General features: G+C 44.6%; 2 protein-coding genes and 1 pseudogene across 3 annotated transcripts in view; all 3 read left to right on the top strand.

Moving 5' to 3' along the window:
* The first annotated feature begins 1,430 nt into the window (after positions 1-1,430).
* LOC311137076 (P3 protein-like) lies at positions 1,431-3,696 on the top strand. Its single transcript, XM_084171407.1, has one exon. It carries the CDS (start codon positions 1,813-1,815, stop codon positions 3,202-3,204), a length of 1,392 nt encoding a protein of 463 aa, XP_084027533.1. The 5' UTR covers positions 1,431-1,812; the 3' UTR covers positions 3,205-3,696.
* Positions 3,697-6,665: 2,969 nt separating this feature from the next.
* On the top strand, positions 6,666-11,997 carry LOC311137080 (Fanconi anemia group A protein-like). Its single transcript, XM_084171411.1, has 5 exons — positions 6,666-6,744; positions 7,405-7,511; positions 11,238-11,314; positions 11,677-11,804; positions 11,880-11,997. The coding sequence occupies exons 1-5, from the start codon at positions 6,725-6,727 to the stop codon at positions 11,911-11,913; spliced, it is 366 nt and encodes a 121-aa protein (XP_084027537.1). The 5' UTR covers positions 6,666-6,724; the 3' UTR covers positions 11,914-11,997.
* Positions 11,998-13,059: 1,062 nt separating this feature from the next.
* The window catches only part of LOC311137074 (VPS9 domain-containing protein 1-like), a 48,865-nt pseudogene continuing 37,132 nt past the window's right edge, over positions 13,060-24,792 (top strand). Inside the window, exons 1-13 of the transcript XR_014615456.1 lie at positions 13,060-13,097; positions 13,186-13,235; positions 13,875-13,945; positions 14,308-14,451; positions 14,607-14,948; positions 15,088-15,161; positions 15,250-15,377; positions 15,473-15,527; positions 15,953-16,055; positions 16,168-16,273; positions 16,398-16,541; positions 20,157-20,307; positions 20,430-20,526. The product of XR_014615456.1 is annotated as a VPS9 domain-containing protein 1-like (transcript). The remainder of the gene's footprint in view (positions 13,098-13,185; positions 13,236-13,874; positions 13,946-14,307; positions 14,452-14,606; positions 14,949-15,087; positions 15,162-15,249; positions 15,378-15,472; positions 15,528-15,952; positions 16,056-16,167; positions 16,274-16,397; positions 16,542-20,156; positions 20,308-20,429; positions 20,527-24,792) is intronic.

Below are 24,792 nucleotides of genomic sequence, written 5' to 3'. Positions count from 1 at the left end.
TGTAGTGGCTCAACAAGCTTCCGTTGCAGTCTGGTCTCATGGACTAGACATAAGAATCTCCATACATAAACGCATCAAGGTTACAAAACCTCAAGATGCCTACTAAATTCAACCTAGATTTTATATTGCACACAGAGGATGTGTTATTCTAGAGCTCACCAGACATCAAACATCTGGCACTAGAACAGACTAACTTGAACACCTTAAATCCACCCTTCTCCTCGACAAACATCCCTCTCACACATACTACACTGAACAAAAATATAAACACAACATGTAAAGTTTTGGTCCCATGTTTCTTGAGCTGAAATAAAGATCCCAGAAATGTTCCATAAGCACAAAAAGCTGAGGCCCATTGTCATGCCATTCATCCGCTGCCATCACCTCATGTTTCAGCATGATACTGCACGGCTCCATGTCGCAAGGATCTGCACACAATTCCCTGGAGAGCTGAAAATGTCCCAGTTCTTCCATGGACTGCATACTCACCAGACATGTCACCCATTGAGCATGTTTGGGATATCCAGCAACTTCGCACAATCATTGAAGAGGAGTGGGACAACATTCCACAGGCCACAATCAACAGCCTGATCAACTCTATGCGAAGGAGATGTGTCACGCTGCATGAGGCAAATGGTGGTCACACCACATACTGACTGATTTTCTGATCCACACCCCTACCTTTTTTTAAAAGTTATCTGTGACCAGCAGATCTGTATTTTCAGTCATGTAAAATCCATAGATTAGGGCCTAATGAATTTATTTAAATTGACTGATTTCCTCATATGAACTGTACTTCAGTAAAATCTTTGAAATTGTTGCATGTTGCCTTTATATTTTTGTCCAGTATAAGAAAACAAGCCCCAATGCCCATCTTAAATGTATTATTTATTGTATAAGTCGTGTGTCTGTGTGTGATGCCACCCTTACAAAAAACATTGCAGTCAGAGTACAGTATAACTGCAGTGCAACTGCAGTACACTGCAGTTATTCAGCAATTACTGCATCCAAAATACCAGTCAACTGCAGTTACTGCACTTTTACTACAGTTTCAAAACTGCATTCTTTTTTTGTAAGGGCAGAATAACTAAATAAAGGAAAATACCTCCAGCCATAATGAACTGCAGTTTATTTTATTTTCCATTCATTATGTGTTTTGGACTATGTTTAATTTATTCTACCATTTTGCTTTGGTCAACATAACATGACCACAGCATTTTGCAGTGGGTCCTCCCCCATAGACATCAAACGGTGTTTCCTCTATGATGCTGAGAATGCAGCCCACACAGGAAGAAAGAACACCCCCGTAATTAGATTTTTCTCATGTGACGTTGGTGGTTATTTTGGTAAGGGACATAGAGAGTTAACGCTAGGGGCTTCTCTGATTGGATTAAAATAAGTCTTAGCGAGTGAGTGAAAGAAGAGGAGAAGCAGGGGGGAACAGCGGTGGTGACAGTTGCCAACAAGCAGAGAAAATAAAAACCGGAATGCGTGGCGACCGTTCACCGAGGCAGATATTTATTCTCAGCACGAAAAAATGAGTCGTGAATCGTCTGAAATTGGTGAAAATATGACAGCTAATTTTTGGTGTAGGATGGGGCGGGGTGATGTTTAAGTTCCGGTAGAAAGAGAGCAAGAACACGGGTGAAGCTAAATGGGAACCAGAAGGAATGTAGACCCAGCTGCCTACGTAGCTATTGTATCAGGGGATCTGAGAAGTTCTATAGCATTTTGTAAAAGGGAGGCGGTTTAAGACGGACTGGGGAGGTCGCAGCCTGGGGAGCAGCGTGTATTTGCGGCGCACCTCTAACGATGAGGACGCTATTTGCATTCTGTTGTCTCTTCTTGATAACGAGAGGAGCAGACCAGCCGACGGACAACAACAACAACAACAACACGAACGTGACGGCCGACAGCAACAGAAGGTATATACAAATCGGGGACGGGACCTCCCAGGAATTTGAGTTTCCCGAAAACACTAAGGGCGTGATTGTAATCTCCAGTCAATACCGAAGCGCTGCAAGTACGAAAGGCCGCGAGAGCTGGAAGCAGACGGTCAAGGTAAGCTCCTTGGACTCGGAGGTTCTTTCCATCCTGAATGTAAGCGACAGTCATGCGGGGCCTGTGAAGAGTTTCATTATCAACATAAGGTCTGGGTTGCCGGGTCTGGCACAACTGCTCATCCAGCTATTGGAGTTGGACCAGGATTCTTTCCCGGTCGTAATTGAAGAAAGGACAGACTACTCCATCAGGGTGGCGCCTAGCAGTGATGACCCAGCTGCCCAGCTCATACAGTCGGGCGTGCTGTCCCACTTCTCTGAGAACCCTGTCCTATTTGTCTTGCTGCCGCTCATCTTCATCAACAAGTGTGCCTTCGGGTGCAAGGTTGAGGTAGAGGTGCTGAGGGGTCTCCTGCGGAAGCCTGTGCCCCTCCTCTTGGGGGTCGCAGGGCAGTTCCTGGTCATGCCACTGTACGCCTATGGCCTGTCCAGGCTGGGCTCCCTGCCCAAGGCCCTCTCCCTGGGCCTGGTCATCACATGCTCTGCCCCGGGCGGCGGCGGAGGTTACCTCTACAGCCTGCTACTGGGCGGGGACGTCACCCTGGCCATCTCCATGACCCTGGTGTCCACCGTGGTAGCTGCAGCAGCCATGCCCCTGTCCTCTGCCCTGTACGGCAGGCTACTGGGGGTCCACGCTGCCCTCCACGTGCCCTTTATCAAGATCCTGGGCACCCTTCTCTTCATTGCCATCCCCATCTCCCTGGGCATGCTGGTGAAACTACGTCTGCCCAAACTGACCCGCGTGCTGCTGGCACTGATCCGGCCCTTCAGCTTTGTGCTCATTGTGGGCGGCATCTTCATGGCCTACCAGATGGGGGCGTCTATCCTGGCCAACGTGAGACCTCAGATGGTGGTCGCGGGGGTAACCGTGCCCCTGTTTGGGCTGCTGCTGGGCTTTGGGATGGGGAAGCTGGCAGGACTGGCAGTGCCACAGAGGAAGACTGTCAGTATTGAGGTGGGGGTGCAGAACAGCCTTCTGGCACTGGCGGTTATGCAGCTGTCGTTCCGACGGGCGGAGGCTGACTTTGCATCCCAGGCGCCCTTCATAGTGGCGCTCAGCAGCACCTCTGAGATGCTCCTCATCGTCCTCGGTCACTTCGCCCATCGAAAGTTCTGTACCCCCACCACCCGGACTGAAACCTGATTGTAGGCAGAGTTTCTGTTCTAAACCAAACCTGTGGAGGTCCCACAGACTTGGCTACAAATCACACACAACAAGATGAAAACAATCAATGACATTGACACTGTGTACACAGGACAGCGAATGGACATTTAAGTTAGTTTTTTTCTTGAAACCAAAGGCCTTTTCCCGCTAACCCCCTTTTTTATTTTTTTTATTTTTTAATGAGCTTGTACTGAAGAGTACCTCATGTAAATAGGCCGAAGAAGAGAAATACCTATAAAAGATAATATATTTTTCTATCAAACATTTTTTGTAATTGAAATTATTGATTTGTATCATGTTTACAATTGGTCTATGTGTCGAAGGAATGGGAACTGTTTGTCGGATGGAAAATGTATGGTGTTTGAAAAGTACTGCTACAAATGTTTTTGTTCTGGATTCAAAGATGGTTTTCTAAGAATCCATGTACTTTATAAAGAGGAGACATAAAAAATAAAAGCATTCATAAAAGCAGCCTTGAGTTTGTCCAAGGAGGATCTTTATTTAAAGAAGGAATCTTAACTCTTGAGACATACTAAAGTAAAGATTGTGCTGCAGCACAGCTGAGCAATATAGCCAGTACTTTTGTTTCTGAGGGTGTTTCCGTAACAATATTTGCCTGTGCATAATATTTGTGGACTGTGTGCCAATGTGAGGACATTTGCATGTCTCTTTGCATTGTGTATTTGCATTTGTGTTAATAATCTCATTATTCATCTATCTTTACATGTTATGTGGTTACCTTTTTAAAGGTGTAATGTTTTTTTTAAATGACTGGAATTAACATGATTTTCAGCAGGTGTTGGACTTGAAATATGCGCATACAGTCAGAATAGCTGCCTATGTGAAAAGCAAAACTGACACCTGAGCAGAGTGAAAGTTTTGTAAAAGTCATTTTTGTAAGAGTGTTTTTCCCTTTTACACCACTTAAGTATTTTCATTACTGTGTTTCTCTGCGCATTTGTAGTGAAAACAGCATTGGAACTTGGTTTTGGCACAAGACGTGTGAGTGGGACCTCAGGAATGTAGCATGTATGCTTAGGTCTATGGGCTGAACTCAATTGTTTGGTGTAAGAAGAGGCTTTGTCAATATTGGCATACATCAACTGCTGTGCGAAGTGGGAAGCCACTGTATTTGATTGTTTTCCTGTAAATGAGAAGTGATAGTTAAAACAGTAAATTGAGATATAACTCAACTACCCCCAAAATCATTACGTTTCCTTATTCCTGTCAATTATTGACACTTTTCCATTGGAAAACAAGTACGGGTTTATGGGTAAAGTTGTATTTTGAAATATTTTGGGAAACAATAGTAAAAACCTGGAATATTTTTGTGGCAAGTCCATTTTGTGTTTCCATTACAAAATGCCATATACTGAAAATCTTTTGATCCACTGTAAAAACTGTTTTGTTTTCCAATTGCAACTATCCCTAATCTAAAACGAATGGATTAACACACATTGAAGCCAATGGGAAATGTTTCCATGACTCTGCTTACAGTGTGTTTTGGACCCTCCTGTGCAGTGTCTTAAGCCTTGCAGATCAATTACGCTCAGATGCACAACATATCGTTCATTTAATTGATATACCTGCTGTTAGACCTATTTTTAGCCAAAGGTATTTTAAGGATTTTAAACTTTGCATGAAAATGATGTAAATTCACATGGTGAGTTACAATCAAGCCACTACCAATGGGAGTCATCAATTTTGTCAATGCATGCATGTCTCTTTCCCTCTCTCACTGCCACGCACCCCCTGTCTGTAAGTTCAATGAAAGGCTCGAAAGCTGCTCAGCCTCACTCTCAATGGTAATTTGACCTTTGATAACTTCAGATTTCAGCCCATGGATTCCACCTCGTACTCTGCTGCACAGAGACAGACGGAGACATAGGGCCTAGACTATTTCACAGATACACACAATATACTCTCATTTACCTGGTATGATATTTCTCTTCTTGGCACTACAGAGCCATGAGGTTACCATATGAGCTGTGTGGTTTGTAAAATCTTACACTAACTCTAAGCAAAGTGCCTCTTTGTAAATTGTACTTTGAGGAAATGCCTAAAGTGTCACTTCCATTAGAGAAACGGGTGAAAGTACCTGCTGTGGGTGCAAGGACAGTGTCACGTCCACTTGAGCGACAGCTCAGATTGTTTCCCCAAGGTAACAGTGTCCACTGTACTTTACAGGTTGACAGGTGATTCACAGCAGCTGCAGTATTTACACTTCCTATGCTGTGGTTTAGTGACACAATAGGAAAAAACACTTACAAATTCATGACACAGATGGGATTACATTTTAATGAGTTATTTTCACCTTCCATGAGCAGGTTTCCTGCCGCAGTGACAGGGAGGCCAGGAAAACATGGGCGGAATTCCCAGGAAATCCTCAGAAATATTCTCATTCATGTATGCCTGTATCTCCAGTAGGCCTATTCACTGGAACCACAAACAAAGGAAGACAGTCTGAAGGGCATACAATTCTCTCATCTTACATTCAAACGTTTGCATATGTGCCATTCTCACACAAAATAGAGACAGATACAATTATGAACCAGGACTGGTCTTTTCTGGTCCATCAATAGTATGGATGGATAGCTCATAGTCATAGCTGTACTCAAATTGCCTTCAAGTCGATGTTCTAGCAGCATTGGTGCTGTCAGGATAAACTCAAAAGAGGAACATTCTGTTCAATGACTATAAACAATGTGTCTGCTTAGAGTAATAAACTATAGTACCTCACATTACTGCTGTTGCAGACACTTTCATCATCCCAGTGACAGTGTAGCGCTAATGGACTAGCTGGTGTCATTTACCTTCAATGGATCGATTGGCAAGATAGACAGAGACTGAAATGTTAGCCTTGCCAACCCTGATAATGCATTGATCTGTTTGTCCCATGTCCTGTCTGAGGAGATTGATCTTTAGATGGTCATTAATAATGCCTCTGTTCATTGTGTTAAGATTAATTTAATACAAATAATTTGCTATTAGTTAGATTTCTTAAAATACATTCAATTATTGCAAGAGGGATAATTGACAGGGTCAACTAATGTCTTCTGTATTGGATAGATCAATCCAGATGTTCTATGATCAATCTTCTCACTATCTGAAATTTAGATGTCAAATATATTAGTCAAATTGTACCAGCTGGTATGGTGAACAACTAAAGGTAAATCATTTGACCCTTTTTTGTACCCTTTTCAAGACTATCAAAAAAGCAACGTTTGCTAGGTGGGGGTGTTTGATGGAGACATGATGGATCGGTGGTGTTGGCGGAATTTATTTTCCTGTTTATACTGAATGTATTATTTATTATTAAACTGTATGTATTTCTTACTGTATTTCTTTATTTTGAGTGGCAGCCTACGAGTACAGGTTTTTTTTTTTTTTGTTCCCGCAGCAATGTTCCAACATCTAGTGGAAAGCCTTCCCAGAAGAGTGGAGGCTGTTATAGCAGCAAAGGGGGGACCAACTCCATATTAATGCCCATGATTTTGGAATGAGATGTTCGACAAGCAGGTGTCCACATACTTTTGGTCATGTAGTGTATGTCGATGTTTGTTTCAATTATGGTTTTTCATCATCCAACATCTAGGCCTAGAGTTCGAGAGGTTTTACATAGCCAATGCCTTTATGAATGTTCAGTGCCTTCTGTTCAGGTCCACCTCTTAGTGCTGCTGCAGTCAACCTGTCAGCTTCTCTCTCTTGGAGCCTTCTGCTCTAAACTCTTCTGGCAGGAGTATTGGAGTGATCAGGAGAGTGTGTGCACACAGACCAGAAGCTCTTGTCTTGAGACTGCCAATGGCATACCTTCGGGTGTTGGCACTGGCAGTTTGAGCCTGTGTTATATCTTTATGTTTACATTACAATGACTTCCTTGTTCCTTGTGTAGAAACAGCACATGCTAGAGGTGGTGCACCACTTACACACTCAGAATATCCTCACTCTGGAGTACACGTTGGAAAGGGATCTGAAGTAGCCTAGATAATAGCTACACACTATGCTAAAACTCTATTTATCATATACTACTACTATGGTATACAATGTATCAGATTCTGTGTTTTGTGATCTTTAGTGCGATTCAAAAGCATTTTAGATTGTGTTTCTATTGTGTTCCCACAAGTTTAAATGGGATATCTCCATTTCAATCTCTGGTATGCTATTCCCCTCTTGTTGCAGTGAGAATGGGGTGAAGTCATGGTTGATGTCTGAGTTGAAGGCTCTGTGTGGTTGGACAGCTACTGAGGATGAAGCAGGAGATGGAGTGCCTCAGCAGGTTCTCTCAAGTAAGCCATTACACTAGAGTTTCTCATCCTTCACAGTGAACCGATACTCTTTATATACAGTGCATTCGGAAATTATTCAGACCCTTTTACTTTTTCCAAATTTTGTTAGGTTACAGCCTTATTCTAAAATTGATTCAATTGTTGTTGTTTTTCTCATCAAGCTACACACTACCCCATAATGACAAAGCAAAAACAGGTTTTTTAAAATGTTAGCGAATGTATAAAAAAAAAAAAAACGTAAATCATATTTACATAAGTATTCAGACCCTTTACTCAGTACTTTGTTGAAGCACCTTTGGCAGCGATTACAGCCTTGAGTCTTCTTGGGTATGACGCTACAAGCTTGGCACACCTGTATTTGGGGAGTTTCTCCCATTCTTCTCTGCAGATCCTCTCAAGCTCTGTCAGGTAGAATGGGGAGCGTCACTACACAGCTATTTTCAGGTCTCTCCAGAGATCGGGTTCAAGTCCGGGCTCTGGATGGGCCACTCAAGGACATTCAGAGACTAGTCCCGAAGCCACTCCTACATTGTCTTGGCTGTGTGCTTAGGGTCATTGTCCTGTTGGAAGGTGAACCTTCGCCCCAGTCTGAGGTCCTGAGCGCTCTGGAGCAGGCTTTCATCAAGGATCTCTCTGTACTTTGCTCCGTTCATCTTTCCCTCGATCCTGACTCATTTCCCAGTCTCGGCCACTGAAAAACATCCCCACAGCATTATCCGTAGGGATGGTGCCAGGTTTCCTCCAGACGTGACGCTTGGCATTCAGGCCAAAGAGTTCAATCTTGGTTTCATCAGACCAGAGAATCTTGTTTCTCATGGTCTGAGAGTCCTTTAGGTACCTTTTGGCAAACTCCAAGTGGGATGTCATGTGCCTTTTACTGAGGAGTGGCTTCCGTCTGGCCACTCTACCATAAAGGCCTGATTGGTGGAGTGCTGCAGAGATGGTTGTTCTTCTGGAAGGTTCTCCCATCTCCACAGAGGAACTCTGGAGCTCTGTCAGAGTGATCATCGGGTTCTTGGTCACCTCCCTGACTAAGGCCCTTCTCCCCCGATTGCTCAGTTTGGCCGGGCGGCCAGCTCTAGGAAGAGTCTTGGTAGTTCCAAACTTCTTCCATTTAAGATGGAGGCCACTGTGTTCTTGGGGACCTTCAATGCTGCAGAGATGTTTTCGTACCCTTCCCCAGATCTGTGGCTCGACACAATCCTGTCTCGGAGCTCAACGAACAATACCTTCGACCTCATGGCTTGGTTTTTGCTCTGACATGCACTGTCAACTGTGGGACCTTATATAGACAGGTGTGTGCCTTTCCAAATCATGTCGAATCAATTGAATTTACCACAGATGTTCAAATTTTAGAAACATCTCAAGGATGATCAATGGAAACAGGATGCACCTGACCTCAATTTCGAGTCTGATAGCAAAGGGTCTGAATACCTATGTAAATAAGGTATTTGTGTTTTTTATTTTTAATACATTTGCAAACATTTCTAAAAACCTGTTTTTGCTTCGTCATTATGGAGTATTGTGTGTAGATTGATGAGGATTTTTTTTTATTTAAGCAATTTTAGAATAAGGCTGTAACGTAACAAAATGTGGAAAAAGGGAAGGGGTCTGAATACTTTCCGAATTATCTGCCATTCACCTCAGTCTGTATACGTCCAACTATGTATTGTGTCAGCTGTGGTAACGGTGTTGGTGCGAGCTGGTTTTGACGAGACCCAGGACTCTCCCTGGTGTGTTGTTCAGTGCTGGATGACATGCTCTCCTGTGAGTTTGAATGTCCCCTCTCGTTGCAGCTCAAAACTGCATTCAATAGACAGAGGCTTTATCTTATCCAACTGCTAATATTAATTTCTGAACCGGTGTAATTTTTTTTACTTGTTTGTCAATTTTTTTTAGGTGTGCTGGATACTTTGGATAGCAAGCAGACCCTGCAATCTGGTGAAACAGCAGCTGAATTATAGTGAAGTGGAAAAGGCTGCTAATCAAACAGAATTATAGAACAGACATAATAATCCATAATATTCACTCTTTTATGTATCTCTTTCTGTTGGAATGGGGTACAGATGTTTGATGCTTCCTTGTGTGGTGTCTGTATCACCTGATGCACTGTGCCGTTTCTTCTCACACATACAGTGGGGAAAAAAAGTATTTAGTCAGCCACCAATTGTGCAAGTTCTCCCGCTTAAAAAGATGAGAGGCCTGTAATTTTCATCATAGGTACACGTCAACTATGACAGACAAAATGAGAAGAAAAAAATCCAGAAAATCACATTGTAGGATTTTTTATGATTTTATTTGCAAATTATGGTGGAAAATAAGTATTTGGTCAATAACAAAAGTTTCTCAATACTTTGTTATATATCCTTTGTTGGCAATGACACAGGTCAAACGTTTTCTGTAAGTCTTCACAAGGTTTTCACACACTGTTGCTGGTATTTTGGCCCATTCCTCCATGCAGATCTCCTCTAGAGCTGGGCAACACGGACTTTCAACTCCCTCCAAAGATTTTCTATGGGGTTGAGATCTGGAGACTGGCTAGGCCACTCCAGGACCTTGAAATGCTTCTTATGAAGCCACTCTTTCGTTGCCCGGGCGGTGTGTTTGGGATCATTGTCATGCTGAAAGACCCAGCCACGTTTCATCTTCAATGCCCTTGCTGATGGAAGGAGGTTTTCACTCAAAATCTCACGATACATGGCCCCATTCATTCTTTCCTTTACACGGATCAGTCGTCCTGGTCCCTTTGCAGAAAAACAGCCCCAAAGCATGATGTTTCCTAACCCATGCTTCACAGTAGGTATGGTGTTCTTTGGATGCAACTCAGCATTCTTTGTCCTCCAAACACGACGAGTTGAGTTTTTACCAAAAAGTTCTTTTTTGGTTTCATCTGACCATATGACATTCTCCCAATCCTCTTCTGGATCATCCAAATGCACTCTAGCAAACTTCAGACGGGCCTGGACATGTACTGGCTTAAGCAGGGGGACACGTCTTGCACTGCAGGATTTGAGTCCCTGGCGGCGTAGTGTGTTACTGATGGTAGGCTTTGTTACTTTGGTCCCAGCTCTCTGCAGGTCATTCACTAGGTCCCCCCGTGTGGCTCTGGGATTTTTGCTCACCGTTCTTGTGATCATTTTGACCCCACAGGGTGAGATCTTGCGTGGAGCCCCAGATCGAGGGAGATTATCAGTGGTCTTGTATGTCTTCCATTTCCTAATAATTGCTCCCACAGTTGATTTCTTCAAACCAAGCTGCTTACCTATTGCAGATTCAGTCTTCCCAGCCTGGTGCAGGTCTACAATTTTGTTTCTGGTGTCCTTTGACAGCTCTTTGGTCTTGGCCATAGTGGAGTTTGGAGTGTGACTGTTTGAGGTTGTGGACAGGTGTCTTTTATACTGATAACAAGTTCAAACAGGTGCCATTAATACAGGTAACGAGTGGAGGACAGAGGAGCCTCTTAAAGAAGAAGTTACAGGTCTGTGAGAGACAGAAATCTTGCTTGTTTGTAGGTGACCAAATACTTATTTTCCACCATAATTTGCAAATAAATTCATTAAAAATCCTACAATGTGATTTTCTGGATTTTTTTTCTCAATTTGTCTGTCATAGTTGAAGTGTACCTATGATGAAAATTACAGGCCTCTCTCATCTTTTTAAGTGGGAGAACTTGCACAATTGGTGGCTGACTAAATAGTTTTTTTCCCCACTGTATATTCTCCATAGTATCTGATGCTATTGCCATGCAAAGAGAGTGGGGCTTTGCTAAAACCTGCATACTGTTGACCTCCTTGTTTCGTAAGGTAAATGACTGGTGTTCTGCTCTGTTCTAAAGAAACATCTATAAATACCTTAGTACATCTATAAATACATTACCCTGTCTGATTAATGTGAGCTGCTCTTCCAAATATGTATTTTGTCATGTAGTTGTTTGTGAGGTATTGTCTGTGTGACTGACCACATACATCTGAAGTGAATGATGATGTACCTGTGGGTGTGAGATATGAAATTAGGGCGTTTTTATAGGACATTGTGAAATTACAGTAGGGTATGTTAAAACCGGTCTATAGAATAACAAGTGTAACCCTTATAATAGAGAGTTGTGATGTGACTGTGTCTGTGGTGTTATATAACATCTAGCCCTTTCTCTTTCTCTTTGTCCTAGTTGGCAGTGATATTCAAGGTAGAGGAGCTGCTGTCTCACCTGCAGCAAGTACTAGAGACACATGAGGTTAACTGGCAGCATGTGCTCTCCTGTCTCTCCGTGTACAATCCAAACAACCAACCTCAAAGGTGTACACACACACAGACACACTTTGTTATTTCCAACAATGCTCCTCCTATGACATTTCTCTCTCTGTACATCAGAGCTGCTGTCCAGGCTGCTAAGCTCAGCATTTGAGGGGTATGACTTGGAGAACATGATCACTGCTTTCCTCCTGGCCCGCCGGGGTGCACTGGAAGGGCCTGGTGTTTTCCCCTCCTACAGCGAGTGGTTTAAGGCAAGTCCCCTCAGAGTTTAGTTAGTGGCTACTGGAATACCAATATGTTGGTCCCCTTTCGTCTTATGTTTGGACCTTTTAGACAAAGTTGACTTCTCTCCTGTCATCCTAGATGTCTTTCGGCGGTGCCAGTAGTTACCATGGGAACAGTAAGAAGTCTTTGGTGTTCCTGCTGAAGTTCCTGTCGGACATAGTGTCCTTTGACACCCCGCAGTACCTGAAGGTCATGTGACAGATACTCTGGCTCTGCTTTAACACTTTACTGCTGGACTGGGCCTTTAGTCTGTGTGGTTCTGACTCCTAATGTCTCTGGGTGGTCTGGTCTCTCAGATCCACATCCTCCATCCGCCCTACGTGGTTGTGAAACACTGGGCCCTCCTACAGGAGTATGTGTCCCTTGCCAAGATCAGAGTCTGACCTGAAGGTAGGGCGTAGAGTCACTGAACCATTATGTGAGGCGTACATAGATCAGCTGAGACAATCCAGTTATTACAATGTAACTAACTCTGACTGGTTGACCTGCCATACCACAAACCCTCTCATCATGCAGCCCATTCATCTACTCTCCTCCAGCTGTATAAACAGGGTCCCCATCCTTCAGTCTGCAGGTCTCAGTGGTGGAGATGGGCCTTTATGAGGATGTCTCTGGGGCAGGAGCTCTTGTGCAGGGTTGAGCGCCCTCTGCTGGTTGTATTTGTGTGCCGTCTCTTCAATTAATGTTTTTAATGTGTTCATCATGTGTGTATCAGTCTGTGTATGTGTGCAATCTGCCTTCTCAGCCCCAGTGTCAGGCGCGTCAGGATGTGGACAAAGCAGTCTCTTTGTTTGAGAGCACAGAAAGGATATCTGCCACAGTCATCATGGAGGCCAGGTAGGTACCCTAAAAATATAGCATCAACATGCTACATAACTTTCACAAATCACCTATTGAGATCAATGTACTGATGACTTACGTATCGTATTGTGTTCTGCACTGTGTCTTTTTTTATGTGTCGCCAGACTTGCACTATTTTCCTACTCCAGCATTTTCAGAAGGCCATATTTCCTGACTCCTTTCCTCCCTGCCCTCCTAACTCCACGTGTGGTAAGTCTTATGCTCTCTTGCTTTAAAATGAATTGTGTGTTTACTTGCTCTGTCCAGATATTGTATTCTTTGTCTCTGTCAATTTCAGCTTCCTGTGAAGCCTGATATCAGGATGAATTTCATAGATTCACTCAAAAAGTAAGTTCTTGTCACGCCCTGGCTCTGGGGACACTGTTATGTTGAGCCAGGGTGTGTAGATTTCTGTGTTGTAGGTCTAGTTGTTTCTTTTCTATGTTGCCAGTGTGGTTCTCAATCAGAGGCAACGAGTGTCAGCTGTGGCTGGTTGTCTCTAAATGGGAACCACATTTAAACAGGCTGTTTTCCCACAATAGTTGTGGGATCTTGTTCTAGTTGGTTTGTGTTAGACCGTTGACTGTCACGTTATCGTTTTATTCGTGTATCACCTATAATAAATATGTTCGCATTCAACGCTGCGCCTTGGTCCTCCTCTCTTACCGACGAACGTGACAGTTCTGGTATTCACACTCACAGCCATACAACCACTGAATTACCATACAGTTTTCTGTAATAGCTTTGAGACTGATACAGATGTTTTGTGTGTGTTGTTTGTTGTTCAAATAGTTAAACAAAAACAAACACACATAGAAATCAAAATAGTCTTATTCTCTCTGACTTCACAGAGTTGTCTGCCCAGCTGGCCAGGATCTCTCACACACTGTATTGTGTTCACTGAATGTGCTAAAGAACTGGTTGGTCTGACAAGCTCACTGTTTCTGTCTCTCACACTGCCTGTCTGTCTGTCCTGTCTTTGTTCAGGTGGTGAACATGATCCTCAGTAGCTTCTGCCAGAGCCTTTTGGACGCCTCCAGAATAAGCCCACCAAATAAGTGAGGAACTAATCATGTCACTCAGTCAAAATATGAAAGATGTATGGAAGAGTGAGATTTGGAGAGGAATAATACAGAATTGTCACTACTTGATTTTCTTTACAGTCCATCTGCACATAGTTGTGTATATTATGTGCTTCTTAGCCTCCACAAGTGTAACTGCAAGTCAGCATAAAACTGCACTTCTCTCCTTTGAGCTTAATGTGCTCTGTGACCCAAGACACCTCTCTCTCTCTCCATCTCATTTTCTCTCTCGCTCTCTCCATCTCATTTTCCCTCTCTCTCTTGCTCTCTCTCTCTCTTTCTTACCCCCCCCCCCTCCTTTTTCTTAAAACGTAGTCTTCTTTTGTCATTCCCTATAGAGTTGTGCACCTTCATGCCTCCCAGGCCCAGTGCCCCCTGGTGCAGCTGTGCCCACCCCTGCTGCCCGGCCCTGTGTCTGTTTCGGAGGCACTGGCCACTACCCTGCCCTGCACCACCCAAACCAACATGCTCTTCTGTGTTAGGTGGGTGAGACTGGAGAGGGACCCTCAGCATCTAGGATGACATTATGCTAATTATACAGTATATTGTAAACCAAAAGGCACAGTTAACTTTAGCTCGATAGGACAGTGCTATCATAATATGTATTTATGTGGACAGCTTTGTTTTTGTTGGCCAGGTTCTGCGTGGTTGCAGTGTGCTATGGGCTCTGCAGGAGTGAGTCACAGTTTGAACCGCAGCAGCAGTATAATCGCTGCAGCCTGAATTGGTGTGTGTGCATGTATGCGTGTATATTTGCAAATGCTGTACCTAATTTCCAGACTAATGCCAGATGTGAGGAGGTTGCCCATTGAAGCGAGTGGGGAATCTGAGTATGTGGAGACAGACGGACAGGGTGAGGAGGATAATCATGGGTTGTGGAAGAGTGTTACTGACACAAATACGACTGGGAGGAAATCTGCCTTGGCGTTATGGAAACACGCCCCCCTTCCGTCTCCTAGTAAAACTCCCAGAATACCAGGTGAGGCAACAGATTAAAACATGCCCTGTCTAAAACCTTGTCGTAAAGCATAGACCTCCTCAAAGTTGTCTGTGCCTCTTTGGAACACAGTGGCTGATATTGATGATACATCTTATAGTAATTTGTCGTCTTTGTCAAGTTGTCATTTTCAGAGTGGCTTGCAGCTGAACTCAGAGTGCAGAGGAGTGAGGATGCCCTGTCTGACCCAGATAGGTGAAGCACATGCCTTAATAAGCAACACACAGATTCATTTTGGTATATATTGATGTGTTGCATATGTAACAGAGCCTGTGTGTATCAGACAGGAGTACCAGCAGCGGGCGTGTCAGCAGCTTACCTTCCCTCTCCTGAGGACCAAGGTGGCTGTGCAGGAGACATGAGGACAGTCTGCTCACACATTCTCAACGCCATCATGGACCAGCAGACGGGGTCAGTATTGGACTGATCTGTACCCCAGATCATTCTAATTATTCCAATATACATTGTTGAAGTCAGTTCAGTATCTCCCTTTGTTTTGATATCAGAGTGAAGAGGACTGTGGACTGTGAGACCATTATGGAACATATCAACCAGTATCAGGTGTGTCCATATGGGGGTTAAGAGAGGGAGGGAGAGATGGACTATAACAGAGCAGGATGATTAAGTTTAGATATATTAATCATTCATTAAAGCTAATGTATTGTATCTACAGTCTGAATCCATGTGTGAATCCATAGTTCACTTCTCATCTTGACCAAACCTGTCGAAATCAAGACCCTTTTTTTTTTTTACAGAAATACTATGATGTGTTTCCCAGATTTTATCATTATCGTATATCAGAGGAAGGGCTGCTCCCCAGCTGGCCTGCTGCCTTACCATCTCACAGCACACTTCTTAACAGTAAATTTGTTCCACTCTTAGATTATTAACTGTACTGCTATAGACATGGGTAGACCGTGTTAACAACATATTGTGATATTTATCATAATAAATTGGAATATCTACCTTCTTTTTATTTTTCATAGGCTGTGCTCATGGCCAGTGTGAGCTGTGACTGTCCATCAGGAGAAGTGAACAAAGCCATGTCCCTGATCAGTTTTCACTGTCCAAGGCTCCTCGTCTCTGCTGGTGTACTACCAGGATCACATGTCTGTTTGTTAATCTGAGGTGATGTACACCTTAATCTGAGCGTTTTAATGTATGATGCTGACCGAGTGTAATTTGTGTGTGTGTTGGACAGCACTGGTGGGGCCGTCTCTCCCGTGTTGGTGTCTCTGGTGTCGCCTTACTGACGGACAGCCTCAGCAGCTGCAGGTCCTGGCTGACTGTCACTTGTGGGCCTACAGGTAACACAGGATCATGCGTACATGCCTGTGTATATAGAACATTTACTGATAATACTCCTATACAAACTAAATGTTATTTTTGAGAGTGATGATTGATTGAGTTCTTGTGCTGTCTCTTTGGCAGTTCAATGAAGGGGGTGTCATGCCCTGTCCCCTCTGCCCCGCCCCTGCTCCTGGCAGCCTGTCTGCCCTGTGTATGGGAGTGGCCAGGGCCAGGGCCAGGGCAAGCCTGGAGATGTTGGGACAGATGGCAGAGCAGCACAGACAGGTGAGGACACTTCTTTTCCCTATCATCAAGTTTTTCAAACTCAACCTAGATGTTTGTTCAATAGGTTCATTAGCCATGTTTGTAAGCGTTGATGGAGTGGACACGTAACACAGTGAATTGAGAAAATCTATTTCACACCACCTAAAGGACAGAGGTCAATGTTCAAAGAAAAAGAAACCCACACAAACGCAGGTTTCTTAATATATAAAGTTGTGGCTAAATATATTGGCACCCTTGTACTTTGTTAAAATAATTCCCTATAATCTATTGGATTTTCAACATTGCAGAACCAATTTATTTTTGTAAACCTAAGTTGACAAAAATAAATGACAAATAAAGACAAATGGCATGGACAAAATTATTGGCAACCCAGAGCTAGTACTTGGTTGCACTTGGTTGCTCAGCTGGTAGAGCACGGCGCTTGTAACGCCAAGGTAGTGGGTTCGATCCCCGGGACCACCCAGACACAAAAATGTATGCACGCATGACTGTAAGTCGCTTTGGATAAAAGCGTCTGCTAAATGGCATATTATATTATATTATATTATAAGATAACAGCCAACATTTGCTTCTTGTAGCCATCAATGAGCTTGCTGCACCATTCTACTGGCAATTTGGCCCACTCTTCAGCAGCAAACTGCTCTAATTCTTCGATGTTTGACGGGTTGGCCTCCACCAACTGCTGTTTTCAGATCTCGCCATAGGTTATGGATGTGATTCAGATCTGGACTCTATGCTGGCCACTCCAGAACAGTCCAGTGTTTCTTCTTGAACCATTCCAGCGTGCGTTTTATGTGTGTTTGGGGTTGTTGTCCTACTGGAAGACCCACAACCTTCATCAGAGACAGTTTTTTAACTCTGGGTTGAACGTTGCACTCCACCTTGATAATCTGCTGATTTCATGACGTCTTGCACACATTCAAGGCCCCCAGTACCAGAAGCAACAAAGCAACCCCACAGCATCATCAAACCTCCCCCATAATTTATTTTAGAATAAATTGGGAATTATTTAAGAAAAGTGCAAGGGTGTCAATATATTTGGCTGCAACTGTAGGATTCTTGGAATATATTATTGGAATGTTTTGGTAGTTGTGACATATTAGTGAAACACTGACACACATGCTCAGCACTAATCTTTGGCCTCACACAAACACAGTTTCTGATTCATCATTCAGGAGCAGAGACTCAAATGATTAGGGAAACGACTCAGCAGTTTTCTATTAGAGACGTGATCATTGTCACGAGACTCCCTTCTAAGTAATGAATTAGTACCAGGGAAACTGCCATTCAGGCTCTCCTTGTCTTTCTGCTGCCATTTCTCTCCAGCTGCTCCTCTGTGTGACCGACCTCCTCACAACTTTTCTCACGCCTTAGGTACATTTTACATTTTTGGCATATAGTAGATGCTCTTATCCAGAGCAACTTGTCAGTGCATTCATCTTAAGATAGCTACAGTTGAAGTCGGAAGTTTACATACACTTAGGTTGGAGTCATTAAAACTCGTTTTTCAACCACTCCACAATTTCTTGTTAACAAACTATAGTTTTGGCAAGTCGGTTAGGACATCTACTTTGTGCATGACACAAGTAACTTTTCCAACAATTGTTTACAGACAGATTATTTCACTTATAATTCACTGTATCACAATTCCAGTGGGTCAGAAGTTTACATACACTAAGTTGACTGTGCCTTTAAACAGCTTGGAAAATTCCAGAAAATGATTTCATGGCTTTAGAAGCTTCAGTTGGGCTAATTGACATCATTTGAGTCAATTGGAGGTGTACCTGTGGATGTATTTCAAGGCCTACCTTCAAACTCAGTGCCTCTTTGCTTGACATCATGGGAAAATCAAAAGAAATCAGCCATGACCTCAGAAAAAAATGTGTAAACCTCCACAAGTCTGGTTCATCCTTGGGAGCAATTTGCAAACGCCTGAAGGTACCACGTTCATCTGTACAAACAATAGTACGCAAGTATAAACACCATGGGATAACGCAGCCGTCATACCGCTCAGGAAGGAGACGCGTTCTGTCTCCTAGAGATGAACGTACTTTGGTCCGAAAAGTGTAAATCAATCCCAGAACAACAGCAAAGGACCTTGTGAAGATGCTGGAGGAAACAGGTACAAATGTATCTATATCCACAGTAAAACAAGTCCTATATCGACATAACCTGAAAGGCCGCTCAGCAAGGAAGAAGCCACTGCTCCAAAACCGCCATAAAAAACCCAGACTATGGTTTGCAACTGCACATGGGGACAAAGATCGTACTTTTTGGAGAAATGTCCTCTGGTCTGATGAAACAAAAATAGAACTGTTTGGCCATAATGACCATCGTTATGTTTGGAGGAAAAAGGGGGATCTTGCAAGCCAAAGAACACCATCCCAACCGTGAAGCACGGGGGTGGCAGCATCATGCTGTGGGGGTGCTTTGCTGCAGGAGGGACTGGTGCACTTCACTAAATAGATGGCATCATGAGGAAGGAAAATTATGTGGATATATTGAAGCAACATCTCAAGAAATCAGTCAGGAAGTTAAAGCTTGGTCGCAAATGGTCTTCCAAATGGACAATGACCCCAAGCATACTTCAAAGTTGTGGCAAAATTGCTTATGGACAACAAAGTCAAGGTAATGGAGTTGCCATCACAAAGCCCTGACCTCATCCTATAGAAAATGTGTGGGCAGAACTGAAAAGGCGTGTGCGAGCAAGGAGGCCTACAAACCTGACTCAGTTACACCAGCTCTGTCAGAAGGAATGGGCCAACATTCACCCAACTTATTGTGGAAGGCTACCCGAAACGTTTGACCCAAGTTAAACAATTTAAAGGCAATGCTACCAAATACTAATTGAGTGTATGTAAACTTCTGTCCCACTGGGAATGTGATGAACGAAATAAAAGCTGAAATAAATCATTCTCTCTACTATTATTCTGACATTTCACATTCTTAAAATAAAGTTGTGATCCTAACTGACCTAAGACAGGGAATTATTACTAGGATTAAATGTCAGGAATTGTGAAGAATTGAGTTTAAATGTATTTGGCTAAGGTATATGTAAACTTCTGACTTCAACTGTAGGTGGGACAACCACATTTCACAGTCATAGTAAGTACATTTTCCTCAATAAAGTAGTTATCAGCAAAGTCAGTGCTAGTAGGAAAAGACAAGTGCAATTATTATTCTATTTTTGGGTGGGTGGGGAAGGTGGGGGCGCTGTGGGATTTAGTCAATGCCAAGAGTTTTTCTTGGTTAGGTCACGTGGTCAAGGAACTCCTAGCCCTACATACTAAACAATGTAATAGTAATGTATTCAACAGACTAAAACACCTTTTATACTAACAAAACACCACATAACTACAACGTTTATCATACAACATTTTGTGTCTCTGATGTTATATTGGGTATTTATAATATTTAGTTTTTTCAAATCAAGAACAAGGCCTATACCAGCCTGTAGCCGTGGTAACATCCAGATGAATACACAAGACTGATGCCTTTATCCTTTTACAGGTATATTTACTTGGTCAAACTGTCAGCACTGTCCTCAGTATTGTCATCCATTTTCTCGTTTATATGCGAGTTCTGTATGTGTATTGTGTTCTGTTTCCCTCCCAGCCTGGTCCCCCATCTTAACTCTGAGATGTTGAAGAGGACAGTGAAGACCTCAGGGTTCCTCCACACTGCTGTGCTCTGCTACTCCTCCCCTATCAAGCTGTTTATGGATGGCCAGACTTCCTGCCCTGTGATCGAGCACCCAACTGATCAGGTGAGCTTTCTTTGATTAGCAAAAAAAGCACAGATAATCATGTTTAATAATCATACATCCTCAATGTGGTCACCAAACTACTGACAGTGGCATTTTTCTGAATCTGTGTTTTGGTCTCACAGATGGACCCCTCCCAAATTCTGACCCGGGCCCAGCAGGTGCTTCTGAAGATTATCACTGACATCCCCAACCTCACTGTCTCAATGTCAGCTGAACCAGGTAACACATTAGTGCACTGACCACCCAGAGCAAGGCTGATCTCAGTCTGTAGCCCATAGAGTAGGACTGGGTTTTGTAGGACTGGGTTGAAATCAGCTGGATATGACATCATGATACATTTATTAGGTTTTCACAAACATTACACAAATACAGCCTATGATAACTTTCTGGGCTTCACCTCATGTCAGACTCTGGTTTTTACCAATGGCTCTCAAAACCCAACAGATTGATATACCCTGATACTTCCTTTGACCCACACAATAACCTATTGAGTGACCCTCTCTCTCCCCTGTTCCTAGCTGGAGGTCTTATGTGTTGACCTGGACCCGGAAATGGCAGCAGCTCTGGTCTCTCAACTCAGCCCTTCCAGCCTCAGCTGGACTTCCTGTGCATTAGGAAAGTATTCAGACCCCTTGACTTTTTTCACATTTTGTTACATTACAGCCTTATTCTAAAATTGATTAAATTGCCCCCCCCTCCCTACACACCCTCCCTCCCTCCCTCCCCTACACACCCTCCCTCCCCCCCCCCACACCCCCCCCCCCCCCACACCCTCCCTCCCCCCCACCCTCCCTCCCCCCCCCCCACCACACCCTCCCTCCCCCCCACACCCTCCCTCCCCCCCTACACACCCTCCCCCCCCCCCCTACACACCCTCCCCCCCCCCCCTACACACCCTCCCCCCCTACACACCCTCCCCCCCTCCCTCCCCTACACACCCTCCCTCCCTCCCCTACACACCCTCCCTCCCTCCCCTACACACCCTCCCTCCCCTACACACCCCCCTACACACCCCCCCCCCACCTACACACCCCCCCTACACCCCCCCCCCACCTACACACCCTCCCCCCCCCACCTACACCCTCCCTCCCTCCCCTACACACCCTCCCTCCCTCCCCTACACACCCTCCCTCCCTCCCCTACACACCCTCCCTCCCTCCCTCCCTCCCCTACACACCCTCCCTCCCCTACACACCCTCCCTCCCTCCCTCCCCTACACACCCTCCCTCCCTCCCTCCCCTACACACCCTCCCTCCCTCCCTCCCCTACACACCCTCCCTCCCTCCCTCCCCTACACACCCTCCCTCCCTCCCTCCCCTACACACCCTCCCTCCCTCCCTCCCCTACACACCCTCCCTCCCCTACACACCCTCCCCCCCTCCCTCCCTCCCTCCCCTACACACCCTCCCCCCCTCCCCTACACACCCTCCCTCCCCTACACACCCTCCCTCCCTCCCCCCCTACACACCCTCCCCCCCTCCCCCACACACCCTCCCTCCCCTACACACCCTCCCCCCCTCCCTCACACACCCTCCCTCCCCTACACACCCTCCCCCCCTCCCCCCCTCCCTCCCTCCCCTACACACCCTCCCCCCCTCCCTCCCCTACACACCCTCCCTCCCTCCCTCCCCTACACACAATACCCCATAATGACAAAGCAAAAACAGGTTTTTAAAAAACGGAAATATCACATTTACATAGGTATTCAGACCCTTTACTCAGTACTTTTTTGAAGGACCTTTGGCAGCGATTACAGCCTCGCATCTTCTTGGGTATGACGCTACAAGCTTGGTGCACCTGTATTTGAGGAGTTTCTCCCAATCTTCTCTGCTGATCCTCTCAAGCTCTGTCAGGTTGGATGGGGAGCATTGCTGCACAGATATTTTCAGGTCTCTCCGGAGATGTTGGATCGGGTTTAAGTCCGGGCTCTGGCTGGGCCACTCAAGGACATTCAGACTTGTCCCGAAGCTACTCCTGCGTTGTCTTGGCTGTGTGCTTAGGATCGTTGTCCTGTTGGAAGGTGAACCTTCGCCCCAGTCTGAGGTCCTGAGCGCTCTGGAGCAGGCTTTCATCAAGGATCTCTCTGTACTTTGCTCCGTTCATCTTTCCCTCGATCCTGACTAGTCTCCCAGTCCCTGCTGCTGAAAAACATGGTGCCAGGTTTCCTCCAGATGTGACCCTTGGCATTCAGGCCAAAGAGTTCAATCTTGGTTTCATCAGACCAGAAAATCTTGTTTCTCATGGTCTGAGAGTCCTTTAGGAGCCTTTTGGCAAACTCCAAGCGGGCTGACGTGCCTTTTACTGAGGAGTGGCTTCCGTCTGGCCACTCTACCATAAAGGCCTGATTGGTTGAGTGCTGCAGAGATGGTTGTCCTTCTGGAAGGTTCTCCCATCTCCACAGAGGAACTCTAGAGCTCTGTCAGAGTGACCATCGGGTTCTTGGTCACCTCCCTGACCAAGGCCCTTCTCCCCCGATTGCTCAGTTTGGCCGGGTGGCCAGCTCTAGGAAGAGTCTTGGTGGTTCCAAACTTCTTCCATTTAAGAATGATGGAGGCCACTGTGTTCTTGGGGACCTTCAATGCTGCAGACATTTTTTGGTACCCTTCCCCAGATCTGTGCCTCAACACAATCCTGTCTCGGAGCTCTACAGACAATTCCTTCAAACTAGTTGTAGAAACATCTCAAGGATGATCAGTAGAAACACGATCCACCTAAGCTCAATTTCGAGTCTCATAGCAAAGGGTCTGAATACTTATGTAAATAAGGTATGTTTTTTTTTTTTTTTTATACATTTCCAAACATTTCTTTCGCTTTGTCATTGAGGTATTGTGTGTAGATTGATGAGGATTTTTTTTATCCATTTTAGAATAAGGCTGTAACATAAGAAAATGTGGGGAAGGGGTCTGAATACTTTCCGAATGCACTGTGTATGTATGTATGTATGTATGTATGTATGTATGTATGTATGTATGTGTATATATATATATATATATATATATATATATATATGTATGTGTGTATGTATATATATATATATATATACACACACATAGGGCTACAGGCACACCCGTGGACTGTTACTGACATTTGGCTTCCTTGAATCATGACACAACTTGGCTTCCTTCATGAACAATATACAGTATCTCACAAAAGTGAGTACACCCCTCACATTTTTGTAAATATTTGAGTATATCTTTTCATGTGACAACACTGAAGAAATGACATTTTGCTACAATGTAAAGTAGTGAGTGTACAGCTTGTATAACAGTGTAAATGTGCTGTCCCCTCAAAATAACTCAACACACAGCCATTAATGTCTAAACCGCTGGCAACAAAAGTGAGTACACCCCTAAGTGAAAATGTCCAAATTGGGCCCAATTAGCCATTTTCCCTCCCCGGTGTCATGTGACTCGTTAGTGTTACAAAGTCTCAGGTGTGAATGGGGAGCAGGTGTGTTAAATTTGGTGTCATCGCTCTCACACTCCCTCATACTGGTCACTGGAAGTTCAACATGGCACCTCATGGCAAAGAACTCTCTGAGGATCTGAAAAAAAGAATTGTTGCTCTACATAAAGATGGCCTGGGCTATAAGAAGATTGCCAAGACCCTGAAACTGAGCTGCAGCACGGTGGGCAAGACCATACAGCGGTTTAACAGGACAGGTTCCACTCAGAACAGGCCTCGCCATTGTCGACCAAAGAAGTTGAGTGCACGTGCTCAGCGTCATATCCAGAGGTTGTCTTTGGGAAATAGACGTATGAGTGCTGCCAGCATTGCTGCAGAGGTTGAAGGGGTGGGGGGTCAGCCTGTCAGTACTCAGACCATACGCCGCACACTGCATCAAATTGGTCTGCAAGGCTGTTGTCCCAGAAGGAAGCCTCTTCTAAAGATGATGCACAAGAAAGCCCGCAAACAGTTTGCTGAAGACAAGCAGACTAAGGACATGGATTACCGGAACCATGTCCTGTGGTCTGATGAGACGCTGGCGCACAATTGGCCCAGCGTCGTCCAGGGTAGGGGAGGGAATGGCCGGCAGGGATGTAGCTCAGTTGGTAGAGCATGGTGTTTGCAACGCCAGGGTTGTGGGTTCGATTCCCACGGGGGGCCAGTATGAAAAATAAAAAATAAAAATAAAATAATGTATGCACTCACTAACTGTAAGTCGCTCTGGATAAGAGCATCTGCTAAATGACTAAAATGTAATGAGACCAAGATAAACTTATTTGGTTCAGATGGTGTCAAGCGTGTGTGGCGGCAACCAGGTGAGGAGTACAAAGACAAGTGTGTCTTGCCTACAGTCAAGCATGGTGGTGGGAGTGTCATGGTCTGGGGCTGCATGAGTGCTGCCGGCACTGGGGAGCTACAGTTCATTGAGGGAACCATGAATGCCAACATGTACTGTGACATACTGAAGCAGAGCATGATCCCCTCCCTTCGGAGACTGGGCCACAGGGCAGTATTCCAACATGATAACGACCCCAAACA

The sequence above is a fragment of the Coregonus lavaretus genome (genome assembly GCF_964263955.1).
Source record: "Coregonus lavaretus genome assembly, chromosome: 11".
Lineage (NCBI taxonomy): Eukaryota > Metazoa > Chordata > Actinopteri > Salmoniformes > Salmonidae > Coregonus > Coregonus lavaretus.
The sequence above is the reverse complement of the archived record's forward strand: the minus strand, read 5'-3'. Positions and strand labels throughout refer to the sequence as shown.

Excerpts from the sequence above, each read along its gene's own strand:
- LOC311137080 (XM_084171411.1), top strand. The coding sequence starts at position 6,725 with ATGAGATGTTCGACAAGCAG. Across the intron at positions 6,745-7,404 it reads ATGAGATGTTCGACAAGCAG|TGAGAATGGGGTGAAGTCAT; the intron begins GTGTCCACATAC and ends CTCTTGTTGCAG. Across the intron at positions 11,805-11,879 it reads CCAAACAACCAACCTCAAAG|AGCTGCTGTCCAGGCTGCTA; the intron begins GTGTACACACAC and ends TCTGTACATCAG.
- LOC311137076 (XM_084171407.1), top strand. The coding sequence starts at position 1,813 with ATGAGGACGCTATTTGCATTCTGTTGTCTCTTCTTGATAACGAGAGGA.